The 15,973-nt window shown below is 45.8% G+C and overlaps 3 protein-coding genes across 3 annotated transcripts in view; 1 reads left to right on the top strand and 2 right to left on the bottom strand.

Moving 5' to 3' along the window:
• LOC120720571 overlaps nt 1–1,416 on the top strand; it is a 914,567-nt gene extending 913,151 nt beyond the window's left edge. The window contains exon 2 of the mRNA XM_040010298.1: nt 815–1,416. Coding sequence (XP_039866232.1) covers nt 815–1,416 — 602 coding nt within the window. The remainder of the gene's footprint in view (nt 1–814) is intronic.
• Nucleotides 1,417–3,150: 1,734 nt separating this feature from the next.
• On the bottom strand, nt 3,151–6,469 carry LOC120721079 (complement component 1, q subcomponent binding protein). The gene is made up of 6 exons (XM_040011134.1): nt 6,079–6,469; nt 5,502–5,652; nt 5,342–5,432; nt 4,076–4,171; nt 3,869–3,994; nt 3,151–3,768 (listed from the first exon to the last, which is right to left on the bottom strand). The coding sequence occupies exons 1-6, from the start codon at nt 6,329–6,331 to the stop codon at nt 3,619–3,621; spliced, it is 867 nt and encodes a 288-aa protein (XP_039867068.1). The 5' UTR covers nt 6,332–6,469; the 3' UTR covers nt 3,151–3,618.
• A 1,569-nt stretch (nt 6,470–8,038) lies between these two features.
• On the bottom strand, nt 8,039–13,269 carry dhx33 (DEAH (Asp-Glu-Ala-His) box polypeptide 33). Its single transcript, XM_040011040.1, has 12 exons — nt 12,853–13,269; nt 12,409–12,569; nt 12,083–12,310; nt 11,801–11,971; nt 11,486–11,671; nt 11,270–11,381; nt 10,569–10,728; nt 10,387–10,475; nt 10,172–10,299; nt 9,870–10,073; nt 9,702–9,788; nt 8,039–9,426 (listed from the first exon to the last, which is right to left on the bottom strand). The coding sequence occupies exons 1-12, from the start codon at nt 13,061–13,063 to the stop codon at nt 9,118–9,120; spliced, it is 2,046 nt and encodes a 681-aa protein (XP_039866974.1). The 5' UTR covers nt 13,064–13,269; the 3' UTR covers nt 8,039–9,117.
• Nucleotides 13,270–15,973: the final 2,704 nt, after the last annotated feature.

Raw genomic sequence — 15,973 nt, 5'->3', positions numbered from 1 at the left:
CATAGGCAGTATGGGCTCCATACAGCTGTTATTCATGGGGTTCACGAAAAAGCAAAGGTGTATACAGTTAATACTAATTCATATTAGGTGCCATTAGCATAAAAACGATGTAAATGCGATAAGAAAATTGTTATTATTTTTCACGTTGCATTAATGGTTGTCATCAAGAGACCCGCGATCTGTACATTACTCATCGGCTAGTAAGCCTTCTCTGGGATCGACTGGTAGTGACTCCACCCTCCACCAGGGGGCTTTCACGCGTTCTCCTCTTTGCATTAAACTACTGCATGACAGAGACAACTAAATATCACTCTGTGATTCTTTCCCCCTGTTTTCAGGGCTGTGACAGGAGTGTGGTCTCTCTTTGCAGTTTTTCTCGTGGATTATCTGACAGTTTGTTTCTACACATGAAAGTTTCTCAAGTTTTAAGGCCTCAGTCACACAAGCCCAGAGGCTGCTCTGAGCCCTGAAAACATCCGTGTGGTACTGTGTATTTCCTGGTGCACTGGGAATACACGTCTCTTTATAAAAATGATTTAGACTTTGCACTTAATTGTAACAAAATCCTAATAATTTAGTTTAATAGTGCATTACAACAGTGAGTGAGGGCTGAGGAAAACTGACATGAGGACGTTTACACGTTGCTGCTCATCGACTGAAGCCTTTTTTATTTGAAGGAGCAAACACACTGTAATAAGTGTAGTGGGCGTATGTTTGTATGTTCCCTATGTAGTTATTTTGCATAAATTGGAATTTGTGGACAGTTTTCTCATCATGTGAATGATAACAATAATATTTCTGTTTGTTGTTGTAGGGGTACCAGCTGATGAACTGGTTTTGGAACTGCAACAGCGTCCAGATGTTGAAGAGATTCACTCGATGGTCTGCTGCTTTCAATTCGGTCTGTTGCGCGGCCTCTTAACTGAAGAAAACCTCCGTGTTCTGGGCCAAGTTATTAACCAACTGCAACAACATGATGATGAGGAGGACAATCTTCAGAATGATGAGGAAGATGCTGATGTTCCAGCAGCAGGCATTGAAATAAATCCACCTCAGGAAGTAGAAGGACCCTGGGTCAATAACAGAGCAGAGATCCCAGCAGGAGAAATGGAAATGAACGCGGCCCAGCAAGCAGAAGATCCCATAGCTGAAGAAATGAGGCGGTTCTGGGATGATGAGGAGGCTGAGAGTGACAGTGACAGTAACAATGACAGTGATGATGATGGAGACATGATGGAGTCAGGATTGTGTTATTGCCCCCCAGCCCAGTACTGGGAGGTTCAAGGAGGAGACCAAGGGAGGAGGAGGATGATGAAGAGGAAGATGGGAGACCCAGAAAACAATCCAAACACTGAATTTTGCTCCTGGACGCTCAGTGTTGCACCCATCCTCCAAACCCACTGTCCCCCATCCTAACAAACTGAATCTCGCCTTTCCCCCCTCTGACGCACTGACTTCGTTTCCTGCCTCCAGCGACCTGTTCACCTGACTGCCACGTACCACCTGTGGATATCTGTTCAGCCTGTGACCCACTATGATTGTGCATACAAGTGGAATACAACAAGTGTGTGTTTCACACCACTGGTACCTTGTTAGGTGGTGATGATCGTGCGCTTACTGGTCGCAGTTATGGAGGGAGTGGTCCTATTGGTTGGCTCCCACATCAGGGAGGCGGGGTTGGGGCCTTCCTAGCATCATTAATATGGTTTGCCCGTCTTCCTCCCCTCAACCCTGACCGGTCGTGGCAGACAGCTGCCTCCCTGAGCCTGGTTCTGTGGAGGTTACTTCCTGTTTAAAGTGAGGTTTTCCTTCCTACTGTCACCAAATCCTTGCTCATAGGGCTCATCTGATTGTTGGGGGTTCTTTGTAATATTGATGGGGAGATGAAGACAGTGAAAGAAAAGGAAAAAACTGGAAGATATGCTCAGGAAGGAAGTCAGCAGGCTCCAAGAAGAGGTCATACAAATGGACGAGCTTTTCAAAGGTGCCTTAGAAAACTGGACTTGGGCTTGTTGCAGTGAACTGAAGTAACTAAACATTTTGTGAGTGTGTGCACTCACACTTAGGACCATATAATAATGAATATGTGCGTGATGACAGTTGGGCAGCACGTCCTTACTCCGCTCTGTGCTCGTGTGGGTCTGACCCTTTCACTCCTCATACTTTTTGTTGCCTTTTCGTCACGTCTGTCTTCGTGCGGAGCTGCCGTGTTCTCCGTCGTTTTGCACAGAACTGTTTTTGGGGCAAATAAAATGCAAGTGGGGATTAAAACCGCAGAATTAATGATTACCGGTGCTGGAAATGCTTGATGCAGTGTTTTGATTTTGTTGCCACTCGTACCTACAATGCAATGCGCGAAAGTCACGTGGTCTGTCAGCGGTGGCTAGCTACACAGCTATGGTTAGCATACCATAAACATAAAGAAGCTGGAGGATGAACGGTAACGGTTTCCCTTAAACCTGCACCTGCGGAGTTTTAGACACAACACAAGCTTGTTAACGCTCAGAGTTTTAATAAATACAGCTCAGCTGTGAGCATTAAACAATCCGCCGTGTGTGGTTGCAGCAAAAGACTATCATTCAAATATTCCATCACACGACTGATAACACTGTATCAACCATCAGCTCAGCCACTTTGTCTTTTATTAGCTGCAGAAAATGTTTCCATCAAAACCACTCCAACCCAGAGCCTTTGGTTGTTCACTGGTGCCTCACAGACGTGATTCTTTAGACTTGTGTGTGCGACTGTTTACTAAAATGAAAGAAGGCATGACAGCAGGGAAATGCAGCCTGTTCTCTTCCTTCTTCTTAAGATTCAAAAGACATTTTAAGCAACAACTTAACTGACTTCAAACTTGGATTACTTTCTGTTCAAGGGCCAAAAGTAACGACTTTTTAAAAATGTCGTCTAGAAACAACTATCTGCATCTGAATATGCATGAAGCTGCAGGCAATCGACACATTTCTGTTACTTTGTAACCAGAACGCTACTGACCAAGCAAGAGCTCAAAATATCAGGTGCTTGACGGGTCTTAGCTGTGTGTGCCTGCTGGTGACAGTGTCAAAAACTAGTTTATGAATTAAAATGACTTAAGTGCATGAAATAAAGTCACACTGTATGAACACATGTAAAAATGAAAATAGACAAACGTACTGTATTAAACCGTTTTATTGAACAGCGCCGTTCCTTCCTCTGACCAACATGATTCACATTCAGTAAGGCCACACTTTAGACTCAAAGCCAGGTGGTCACGCTTTAAAATCAGAGGCTGTCACATTTACACCAAAGAGATGATTTTTATTGAAATGTTCAACGTCTCACTTTGACAAATTGTCCCATTACTGGCTTGAGAACTGTTAGAATATTTAAATATTGACTGCAACAAAGCAGATTATACACATGACCACAACTTGTAATTCTTTTCATACATTTGTGTCTGAACCTCAAGCTACAGAAAAATAGCGTCACAAAAAGCACATCTGCAGCCACGTGACAGCTGCTGGCCGATGGTATCATCAGTCTTTTAGGGTCATCAAACATATCGATGGACCGCCGAGTGCTTTAGTCTTACTGTACCCTCTCACCTCGAACTCTCCCAGAATGTGCACTGAAGTAAGGTTAATTACATTTGACAAAGCCTTGGAGGTCTTCCAGGAACTTTATGTACTCTTGATGCTCGATGGCCGTGCTCAGCTCCGTGAGCTCATCGGCGAAGGTGTTGTCGACCCCACGGTCAGCCAGGAAGTCCATCAGATGGTCATACAGGGCCTGAGAAACAGTACAAGAAAGTAAGCAACCTTGAACACAGCGTTGGTTTCAGTGACTGTTATAATTGAACCGTTGCTGTGTGTACTGCCTCGACTCTCACCCAGTCCAAAGAGTCTGTGTTGAGGTTGTAGCTCGTCTCCTTCCACTCTGAATCTCCCTGTGGCTGAAAACTGACCTCTCGAATGGCAAAGATGTCGCTCTCCTCTTCTCCCTCACCGTGACTCATCTACAAAATACAAATTGTTCAGTATTGAGCACTGTACTGCTCCTACTGGCAATATTAGACATTCATTTTATTTGACTTTACCTCATCTTCAGGGAAATGGCAGTCGAACACCAGGGAATGTTTGGCAGCCTGCTTTGTCACTTCAACAACAAAGTTGGGTGTTGATACAATCTCCGGCTGCAAAAAGGGGGAAAAAGCTTAATACGTGAAACGTTAAGGTTAAAAACGTCAGTGTGTAAGGCAGGAGCCGCCTACGGCGCTGTGCAAGCGTTTAAGTGTTGTTAGGAAATGAGCAAATGGAGGAGGCGTTTATTGAAACGAGTGCAGACATGAGAACACAGTAAACAAATATGAAAACAGTGTAGAAGACAAACTTACGAGTTCATACAATTCTAATGAGCCTGAAAGTCAATATTTCGTCTTTATTCTTCAACTCAGCTTTCGTTGCGTTTGACGAGCGCGCTAACAGAGATGTTTTCCATCTCTTGGACTAACAAAAGGCCATCTTATCTAATATTAGCACTGCTGGCTGAAATGCAGCCTCCACTGTTTTACAGTCGGAGCCTCTGTTTTCCCTCTCCTGATCTTTTCTGTGCGTACCGACTATGATTTGAAAGAAAACTCTCACATTTAGATTCCTCACTAATGTTCAACAGCTTCTTGAGAGCCAGTCTTTCACTTCATTTCTGATGAGGTCGCAGTAGATAAACGAACTTCTCTCGTGTTCTCTGTCAAATCTTTGCTGTATTTTTTCATCCATTTCTTAAGGACGCAGCTTTCAGACACTCTTCATCTGCTGTAGATAGTTTAGGGCAGGGGTGTCAAACTGCAGGCCTCGAGGGCCGGTGATCCACCACAGCTGATTTAAATGGCTAAATGACCTCCTCCACATGTCTTGAAGTTCTCCAGAGGCCTGGTAACGAACTAATCATTTGATGCAGGGTGATATCTAAGACCTGCAGGACACCGGCCCCCGAGGCCTGGAGTTGGACCCCCCTGGTTTAGGCCTATCACTTGTTGTCCAGTTTCCTCAGATGTTTTTAAAAGGCCATATTGCACAACATGCTGCAATGACAGCTCTTTGGGAATCATCTTGTTGTTGCAGAAATACAATGTTGAACCTGTCAAACTGCGTCCAACCATCGCTGGCGTGTTTTTCACAGTTTCTACTAAAGAAATGGCAATAAATGTTTTTGTGACAGGCTGCTAGCAACGAAGTGCTTAAAGATACAAGTTTAAGTTCTTTTCTAAATCGTCTGTTGTCTTTCGTAGGCGTCTTTGGTTATGTTTGAATGACACACAGGTCAGTGAAAGCTTAACCTCGTCAAACCACTGGCTGTGCCTCACCTCCTCTTCTGCTGATTTCTGCTGTGTCTGTTCCACTTCTTCCTCAAAGTTGGGAGGAATGCTGTTGTTGACGTTGAATGTGACCGTGACTCTGTGAAGAGCAGAAATACGGTGAGCTCGTCTGTCACGCCACGCTGCCCACACATTTTAGCAGACTTACTTTTCTCCAGAAACACTTCTTGTGAGTTTAGCCTCTGTGCCATTCATCTCCAGCTCCCATCCTCCAGACACCTTAGGAAGACTTTTGTTTTTCTGGATCTTCTTCTCTTCTTTGATTTCATCAGACAGGAAGTCGCCAAAAGTTTTGTCACCTGAACAAAGAGGTTATGGTTTCATCATGAGACGTGATGCAGTTTGTTTAAAGGTTTCATTTTGACAATTAAAATGACCATCGAGGCTGATTCTAACATTTTACACGATGCTGGTAAGACTGCTGAAAATGAAACATCTGCTTTGTGGCTGTCCAAAAACTTCTCGTTTGACACTATGAACAGTCCTACACGTGTCACGTGTGCTGAATGATCAAAGAGCCTTTTTCAGTGACAGCCACTAATCACAGTTTAAGGTGAAAGACTCCGAAGATGCTGATCTCAGTCTATAACGATCGTTAAACAATCTTTTTACCCCTTTAAATTGTAAAGGACGTGTTGATCCAAGCAGTCCAAGTTGTCGGATCCATCTAATGTTACGTTTATTGGCTGCCTGGCTTGTATAAAGCAGATTAAACCAAACGTCACCTTCTGTGTGCAGTCCTCCACAGCCACACGACACCGACGGACTCAACACCTTGGAGCTGAAGAGTTTGGGCCTGTATCCAGACGAGGCTCCGTTATTACTTAACAGCCAGAGAGACCGGGTGAAGGGCCGAGTTATTGCCGGACTCGGAGAGCGCAGTGCCGGGTAGCTGAGGGGCAGAACTCGCGCTGCGGGGGTGCTGGCTGAAGAAAGGCGAGCAGCTGCTCCCACCGCACGGACGACTGACTTTAGCATGATTGTACAAAAACACCACGACCTGTTACGACAGAATCAATGCGCTCAGTGCCGCACAGCTAACTGTGAACACCGGTTACCGACGCTGCTTCTAGAAGACGCCGACAGCACGTGTGGAAGGACACATTGACCCAGATACTCTTTGCGCCGGAAGTAATACTCTAAAAGCGAAAGACACGAAACAGCAATTTTAAATATTAAAAAAACTACACCGAATACGACAAAAAGGACTATAACAGAAAAAATAAATAATAAATAAACTAATTAAAGTGATTTGGAAAAATTACGTGTGTGTAGATGATTGTCTACACATCAGCGCCCCCTGCAGTTCAAATCAGCGAGAGCAGAGGGCGCTGCAGCTTTTTACAGTGTGGCTACAAATCTAAAACTTCACGCTGTGACACTAAAACAGAAACGCTGACAAATACATATGTAAGGAGATTAAGTGCAAAAATATCTGCGTGCAGGGGCGTGATTTAAAAAGGCTTTGCTCCAGAGTTAAACCCCGTTTTGGCTTAAAAACTGTCAAGATTCAATAAAATAGTCCCAGCCTCAGTTCTGCTACTGAAAAGCTTGGAGGGGTTTATTTCGATTGGTTTACCGCAGTGCATTTGTAGGAATTTCCCTTTTCAGTGTGTGTGTGTGCATACATGATCGACTGAGGTTCCTAAGGACGGGGTTGCATCAGCCAAAGTAAAACAGACACTTCGCTGATCAGGTGCATCATGTGAATCCCTCCCGCCAGCAGATGGAGCTGCTTTCCAGTGTTTCAACAGCCCGCAGACAGCGTCTGTGAACCTGTCTTTGAACGGCAGCAGGGAGATCCTGTGTACCTGAAGTGACTCAGTGAACACAGTCAAAGTCTTGAGACGCTTCTCATTTCTGTTTTGCTACTACAATGGGAAATAAGTCCATTGAAACATAAACGCAAATACATGAGGCAAAAACAGAGTTTGTGCACTTCTAATGAGCTTGAAAGTCCAAATATTTGGTATGAACACTTTATTCTTCATCACAGCCTAAACTCTCTTAGACAAGTCTTGCCATTTCTTTGAGTAGTCTTCAGGAAGAGTCGTCCGGGCTTCTTAATGGACATTCAAAGCTCTTCTTTGCATGTCGGCTGCTTCAAGGCTTCAGCGATGGAGACGTCAGGCCACGACTGATGGTGCGTTGTTGCGTGCTTTTCTATCCAGGTCTACTTTTACTGCATTGGCAGAGTGTTTGTGACCAATATCATGCTAAAAAAACAAACACACTACTCTTCTGATAGTATTGCATGGTGGGTCAAAATCATAACTCCATCATAACACAAGAGCCCCTGGAGGAAATGTCATCTTTGGCATTTTCTGTTGATTCAAATAAAGAAATGGGAGCGAATGATATAGTAACACAGCGTCTAAAGATATGACAGGTTGTATGTGGAGACAACACTGGCTTCTCCCTCAAAGTTATGCAAAGTGTTGGCTGTTTAAGAGACTTGAATAATAATTTAAAAAAACCAAAACGTTCCTTTGAAAATGGTCAGAACTGAAAATGAGTGAAAAAGCATCCAGCATCCAACGGAGAGCTTAGCCTGGAGAACTATTGCTCAAAAGCACTTAGGTCGTCAGCTTGGAAGCAAAATGTTTTTAAAAACGAGGTGGCTCAAGACTTTCGCACAGTGCTCAAACCATACTATGGCCATAACACAACAACACTAAACACATGTTAGAACCTGACTGACGTGTGCAGAGTCAGGTGGATTCGTTTTTATTAGAATATGTAACAAACATGTATTAGGATCAGATGATCCACGCATAGAGGAGCCCCGGCAGGCGTGCATTCGTTCCAATAAACTTCATGCAGATCAGATCTTTTGATAATTCTCTAAAGCATTCAGCGTTTGACTACAAAGTTAGAAACTGTATATTTTATTCAGGTTATATTTTACAATCCTGAGTCCAATGTGTAAAAAAAAGACACTCCGTCCTGTTCATCAACACGCCGTCATTTACATTCTACGAAGCGTGACGGAGCCGAGCGATCGGATCGCTGAACAGATTCTCCACGCGCTGCACGCGTCTGCACGTACGTGTGGTGGCTGCGTGGGCATCTGCACGACAAACAGCAACGAGCAGAACCTGGAGAGGAAGGCATGCTGGACGGTGACACGACTGCAGATGGGAAGAAGAGCATGCACGAGCTAACAAGGCTGTGTAAGTGAAACCATGTCAGTGTGACACGCTGCGTTTGTTTTTCATGTTGTGAATAAGGGAACAGCTGAAAGTAGACTGAAACAAATCTACTTTGACTGCATAAAGAAACCCCTGTAAGACCACTTCATGTAGACCCCAAACAATCAGAGTGCTTTTCTTAGCTCCTGAAAAACTCATCCTTCAGAGTAGAGCAGCCACTGATCTGTCTGCTGTAGCGTTTTCATGGCTATTTGGTAGCAATGAAGAAGAACATGGTGGAGAACAGCCCCGTGCTGTGCTCCTTTGAGGTTACCTGTGCTGTATAAATGCATGCAACTACTGAAAGAATCAAAGCAAGAAACTTCAAAGCAAACTGGCTTTTCAGGCCAACCGTGTGGATAAATGATGAGAAGAAGAAATTACAGCTCATAAAATTGGAATGACAGTCCGGAGGAAGTCAAGCTTCGATATGCAGACTTCTGCTTCAGTGACACATGCCCAATGCTTGTCAACTGGGAGGTAGTGAAATCCAGAGTAGTTTACGACACAGCGAACGTTCTGCACCAACTTGCAACAAGAGTCTTTGTGGCAGGCGGCCCGTTTCTTTGTTGGTTAGCTCTTGTTGAGGTGGAGCTTGCGGCCAAAGTACTCGGGCGCTGCATCCAGCAGCCAGTCGGCGTCGACCAAACAGAGGTCTCTCATGTAGCAGCGGGAGGTGTGCAGCAGCTCGTTGAAGACCACGTACGCTGGCTTGGCCTGGAAAAGGACGGAGGACGGGTGGATGGCCACGGGCTGGTGGGTGTCTAGAGCCAAGTAGCTGCCGTCGGGCTGCAGCTCTGCAGCGTTGACAAACATCCCGTGGGCAAGGCAGCGGCGAACGCTCGCCGTGTCTGCTCCACACGATTCCAGTTTCAGGTTCAGCTGGGAAAACAAGACGTGACTTATTAGACAGGTCACATGACTTCACCGCAGAGACGCACAAAGACAGGTGTGCAGCAGAGATCAAGGCAGGAAAGCACCCATTCATCAACTCGCTGTTTTCAAAATAGCCCCGGAGGCGTTAGCCTGTGAGATGATGCACATTCATAATAATATTTACACATTAAATGTTAATAAATACTCTGTAGTTGATCAGGATAAACAGCGATTCCTGGGAGAATCAATAACTGTGTGCTGGCAGAGGTCAGCAGATGTACCTTAAGGCAGATTTCTTTAAGTTGTGCCTGGACGTCTTTCACGAGGCCCATGTTCCTGCTGTTGACAAAGTTCTCCCGACACCACTCCTACAGCAGCAGAGATCACGTGACAGCTCAGCAGCACGATTTCATTTATGTATTTTCATTAGTTGTGTTCATCGCACCCACCTTGTTGCCACTGACTTTCTTGAACGCTCTGTAAATGTTTAGCAGCGTCATGTGGTCTCCTTCACTGGACATGAACTTCTTGCGCACTGCAAGCACCTCGTCCCGCCGGGCCGGAGGGTTGTACAGCACGGTGTCCACAGACAGCAGCGACACGATGCTCAAAATCTCCTCAGAACACGAGTAGTCCGGGGACAGCAGGATGGTCTGCGGCGTGGAGCAAACAGAGGGGTCTGCTTGTGAGCCGACACTTTGTCTTTGACTAAATGTACAAAGAATATCAGAGCAGAACCAGCGGGATTTACTTTGGCATATCTGGGCTCCAGAGGGAAGCTCGCCATCTTCTTTCCCAGAGTGGTGAGGAAAACCTGCCCGTCCTTCTTCTCCACAGCTCCCAACAGCTCCAAATGATCCACAGCAGAACGGATGGCCTCTGGTGGAAAACACAAAGCACTACTACAGCTAACTCTGCATCGCTTACCGGAGGACCAGAGGGGATTCCTGACTGACAGCATCTTACCTGGAGAAGGTTTGGACATGAAATCAAAGTTTGTCACGTCTGGAATCCCCAGAGCCATGAGCTGCAGCATCACACCTGCCAAGTTACACCTGCGGGTGAGAAGCATCACACACAGCTAAATCAATGAGACACGTGAGGTGGATTTTTACTATCACGCGTGTAGAGCAGACTCCACAGCCTACCTCTGAATCTCAGGAACAGTCATGGGGACGAGGTTGTCAAATTCCTGCTCAGTGTAAAGACGATAGCAGAAGCCAGAGTCCTCCCTGCCAGCCCGGCCTGCTCGCTGCCACGCCTGCGCTTTGGAAACACGCTGCACCGCCAACACCTCCAGGCCGCTGTCTGAGAGTCACATCATGTGCGCTGTTAGGAGAACACCTTATCTGTGCCGTTCAATTTAGGATCACGGGGGAGGGCTCGACTTTTTTCAAAGGGTCACAAGCCAAACAAAAAAACCCTGGAAACCACATTTTTCCCCATTTGTGGGTTTTTTCCATCCATCTATCTTCTTCTGCTTATCCGGAGCCGGTCACAGGGGCAGCAGCCCAACCGAGGGACCAGACTAAGAACAATTCAGAAGAAGCCCATCAAGGGAACAGTTCCCCCTGCCCGGGATAGGGTTACCGGGGCCCTGCCCTGGAGCCAGGCCCGGGGAGGGTGCCTGCGGGCGAGCGTCTGGTGGCTGGGCCTAAATCCATGGGGCCCGCCGGGCACAGTGCGAAAAAGGGACACGGACCCATCTTCCTGCAGGCCCACTACCCGCAGGAGGCGCTGCAGGGGTCGGGTGCACCGTGTTTCCCCCCCCTTAGTATTAAATGGAAAGACTCAAGCACACGTATTTCTCTCTGCATGATTTGTGAATTTGCAATCTGAATCTTCTCACCTGGATTGAAACGTTTGGCCTTCACCATCCCCGTGTCTATGACGTATTTGATCCCAGAGATTGTAACTGATGTCTCGGCGATGTTTGTGGAGAGAATGACTTTCCTGCAGCCCTGGAGAGAAAAAACGTTTGCAAGACTTACAACATGATGCTGAATGTCTAAATCAGAAGATACTGCTGAGAGCAGCAGTGTGAGATGTTGAGACATGTTTGTACCTTTGGAGCTGGCAGGAAGACCCTGAGCTGCTGTGTTGGGGGCAGAGATGCATATAGTGGGATAACTACCATCGGGCCACAGCCGTCAGGCAGATGCTTGGCGATGTCCCGACAGGTCCTCGCCAGTGCCTCAATCTCCTCCTGGCCCGTCATGAAGACTAAGATGTCGTGTGATGAAGGAGCCTCCTACATGACCGTGTGTGGAAAATCGTCATCACGACAGAACATAACCTGTGTTTCCAATAATGATGCTGAAGAAGAGCGGTGCGTTTGTTTGGCTTCATCTAAACTGGAAATAGGAGACACAGAAACTACCTGATGGATCTGGAAGATGGAGACCAGAGCAGCCTGCAGGTAGTCTGACTGTGGCTGTTTGGTGTAGTAGATCTGAATGGGGTGCTGCCTGCCTTCCAAGTACAACACGGGGGACTTGTTGAAGTACTCGGAGAACAGATCCACATCCATCGTGGCCGACATCACTATGACCTGTGGAGGTTAGGACACCAGGTGCAGGCTTTAGAGCAGATGCAGTGAGGCGATTCACACTGCGTTTACTAGAAACGCTGAAGTCACAACACGTGTGAACTTTGCTCCTACCTTCAAGGGAATCTTGTTAAGCTCCTTGCGCCTGCGCTGAGCCGTCTTAACCACACCAAAGAGCACGTCGGTGTGCACAGTGCGCTCATGAGCTTCATCCAGGACCACCACAGTGTAGCGCAGCAGCAGGGGGTCTCCGATGGCCTCGCGCAGGAGCATACCATCAGTCATGAACTTCAGCTTTGTCTCAGGGGAGGTGACATCCTCGAAACGCACCGTGTAGCCAACCTAAGAGGAAGCAACAGAAACACAGCGCAGACGTCAACAACGCAGAGGCATCAACTCCGGTGTCCACAGCAGACGGGAATCCCGTTTATCGTGAGTACCAGCTTCCCCAGCTGAGTCCTCTTCTCCTCTGCCACCCTTCCTGCCAGTGAGATGGCAGCAACTCTTCGGGGCTGAGTGATAGCGATCATGCCCAGCCGGCCGATGCCAGCCTCGTACAGATACTGAGGGATCTGAGTGGTCTTCCCAGAGCCGGTCTCACCTGCCGGATCACACAGGACCGAGTTATCTGACACATACAGATACAGGGCGGAGCCCAAAGCAAACTTTAACTCTATTTATATATTTAAGGTTTCATACTTTTGATTATCACGTGGGCAGAAATAACAGAAAAGACACATGTCTGTGAAGAGACGTTAGCCAGACTTTCTACCCACAAACCCAACACAAAATAGGCAGTTTAAGATAAACTACAGTATAGTGTTGTTCACGTGTGCGGCTGGCCTCAGGTGTAGCAGCAGCTAGCTGTAGCTGTGAACACTCACCTATGAGGACAGCACCGTGCAGCTGCCTCAGCTGGCTCAGGAGCTGAGGCTTCGCTTGATAGATGGGAAGCTGCTTCCTCTGGACGTCTATCGGAGTGCTCGCATTTCCCTTTCTAGGCAGCAGCATTCCAGGCTTGTTCTTATCGAGGCGGAAAAACACGGATCCCGGCTTGAATCTTTTAGCCGGAGGAGGGTCGGGGTCGTGAGGCATGTTCTGGAAAAAGTGACTGTGGGAGCGAAACCGCCGAGGGCCCTTTTTCAGATTGTTTCACGCCAGAAATGAAGAAAATAAAGTTGTTTTCATACTCGCTGCCAGACCAGCGAGCGGCACTGCGGATGTTTTGCTACCTCGGCAAAAAAAAAACCTTCCCACGTGGTCGGCGCAGAGGTTTGACGTCATAGATCGAGTCAGGAATGTCGGGTTTATAGCACGTAGTAACATACGTCCTGTACTGGCGCACAGCCCTTTGACCTCCTGAACATATCCATACAGTTTGCCTTTACTACACCGGCCACGTTATTAGGTACAGCTATTCAACTGTCTTTAAGGGGAGTTGGCAGCAAGCGAGTTCACCTCAGTGACTTTGAACGCGGCATGGCTGTTGGTGGCAGCATCAGCAGCTGAGAGCAAAACATCCAGTGAGCGGCAGCTGGTGACTTGATGCTGATAGAGATTTCAGAGGAGAAAGATGGAGCCACTCCTTACATCATAAATGATCGAGTGAGACAGGAGGTTGGCATCATGGATGTGCAGCCGACAAATCTGCGGCAGCTGTGTGACGCCATCATGTCTGTATGAACCAGCATCTCTGAGGAATGAATCTGTGCCACAGTTTAAACAGTTCTCAAGGCAATAGGTGTGTCTTAGGGAGTATATAGCAGACACCAGTGTGACTTAAACTGCAGTATAAGCAATACAAGAGTGCTCTACAAAACAGGATATATACACACTTTACACTTCTTAGTCGATTAACATCACTCTAGTTTGGAGGACATGAAACAATAAATGAGATGGGAGCGACTGCAACAGTTTTTTTTAACGTTACTCACTTCCTGTGGTGAAAAGTGGGCTGAGATTCATGTGGATTCAGCCGGAGTCAGTCAGAGCAGAACTACACTCTTCCAAATTTCACCGTATAAACCTGACACCTGTTCTCAAAACACGAGCTGTGCAAAGTGCAGAAGAACACAAACCTGATCCAGAGCCGTCCATGTGATGATGAAGAAACGGTTACTGTGCCACTCTTTTTTTTTTTAGCTCCAAAAGTCTGTGGTCAGTCATTAAAGTCAGTATTAATATTACAACATGCAGACAGAATCATGAACAAACAGCCCCACTGACACACATGTCAACATCAGTGATGGGATTTTTTTTTAGAGAGCCGGCTCTTTCTTCAGGTTGTTTTGTTGCTTTAATTAATTTATTATCAACAACAATAAAAATATGCACAAAATGAAATACTAATGTAAAAAAAGTTTTTTATTTATGTATGTTTATTATATAAATATGCTTTTATTTATTCACTCCACCTAAAATTAAAAAAATACATTATAAAATACAAAAAACAACTATTTACAGTTCAACTTTGGACCATTTAAATTTTCAGCTTTTTCCTTTTAAATAAATTTAAAGTGAAACAACACAAAACACTGCAAACCACAACACAATGAAATATAAATTAATATGCAAAACAAAAAGAAGATGTGTGTTCTCTGTCAGACAGGCCTGGGAGGATTTTTTGGGAGCGTGTTTTCCTGCTTGGAATTACATACATAGGATTCAGTGCATGAATAAACTTTCTGAATCCTTTATCATCCACAAATGAAAATAGTTGGAAATCAAGTGCAATCGTTTTCAGGTCTTTATCAGCTGAGTTGTGTCTTGCTGGGTCACAGACTTCTGCAAAAACGCTCTCATAGAGCTCTGGGTTGGTTTAGGTGGTGGTGGTGGTGTACTGCAAGATGCTGTAGATGCAGCAGCAGCAGGTGCATTAGACACACTGGCATCTTCATTAATATCACACTCAGCTGATTGTGTTTCATCTTCCCCTTGCACTGATGGGTGGACAGTTCTCAGGAGCCTGTGCAGGTTGTTTGTGGCTCGGCTCAAGATTGAAAATCTATTTCTATCTGGAACCGTTTGAATTTTATAGACAACACAGAGGCCGAGTGTAGAGTCTGCAAGAACAGCATATCATAAAGAATCTAAAGAGACTGGGAATTCCCATCACTAGTTCTTATAGATCCCCCAGATAGCAGGAGGACATTGAACTGATGCTGATTAAACATTAATTGAATGAATATTTGCTATCTGGGCCGTGTGTGATAATGCTGTTTCAGCTGCTCCCTTACTAACAAGAGGTCGTCACAGCGAGCAGCTCCCATGATTGATTTGTAGATGTTTAAATCGGACGCACTTCCTGACGCAAGCCCAAAGGAATTTGTCTCCTTTCCCGGGAGCGAATCGTGGCTCTTGCCCCAACAAGCAAGAAAAAAAGTTACCCTCTGGATAACTTTATCCCACGGACTTGTTCTACATTGATGATTGCTTTATGGAGGCTTTACTCTCATTAGTGCCTTCTCTCCACTGTCTTCAGTCCTCCTCAGCTGCAACTGGAACATGAAGGAGGATCATTTAAATACCTGTTTGTTGTCTTCACATCTTAGATCAGTTATTAAATACAGTCAGCTGTAAACAAACCCTTCACCTTTTCTCTGTGCGTGATGGTGGTAATGTGGACCACGAGGCAGACAGAGAGCTGAACATGTTAAAGAACTACGGTAACCTTTATTTGATGCTTCACAAGCGCCTGACACAAAACAAGTCCATGAATGAATCCCAGACCAGGTAGAGAAGCAGACACCACAACAAAGAACACATGCAAACTAAAGCCCTATACACACAGGTGGTATGTGACTTTTGTTGCTATGATGCCAGCTCTCTCTTGTAAATGAGATTTTTAATATCAATGAGATTTTTACCTGGATAAATAAAGGATTAATAATAATAAACAGGTGCCTAATGTGTGTGTGTGTGTGTGTGGGGGGGGGGGGGGGGGGGTTGGATATGAACTGTAACCAAAAGCAGAACCTGTGTAACTAAACTCAAAGAGCCTGAGAC

The sequence above is a fragment of the Simochromis diagramma genome, unplaced genomic scaffold (assembly GCF_900408965.1).
Source record: "Simochromis diagramma unplaced genomic scaffold, fSimDia1.1 OVJJ01000123.1, whole genome shotgun sequence".
Taxonomy (NCBI): domain Eukaryota; kingdom Metazoa; phylum Chordata; class Actinopteri; order Cichliformes; family Cichlidae; genus Simochromis; species Simochromis diagramma.
The sequence above is the reverse complement of the archived record's forward strand: the minus strand, read 5'-3'. Positions and strand labels throughout refer to the sequence as shown.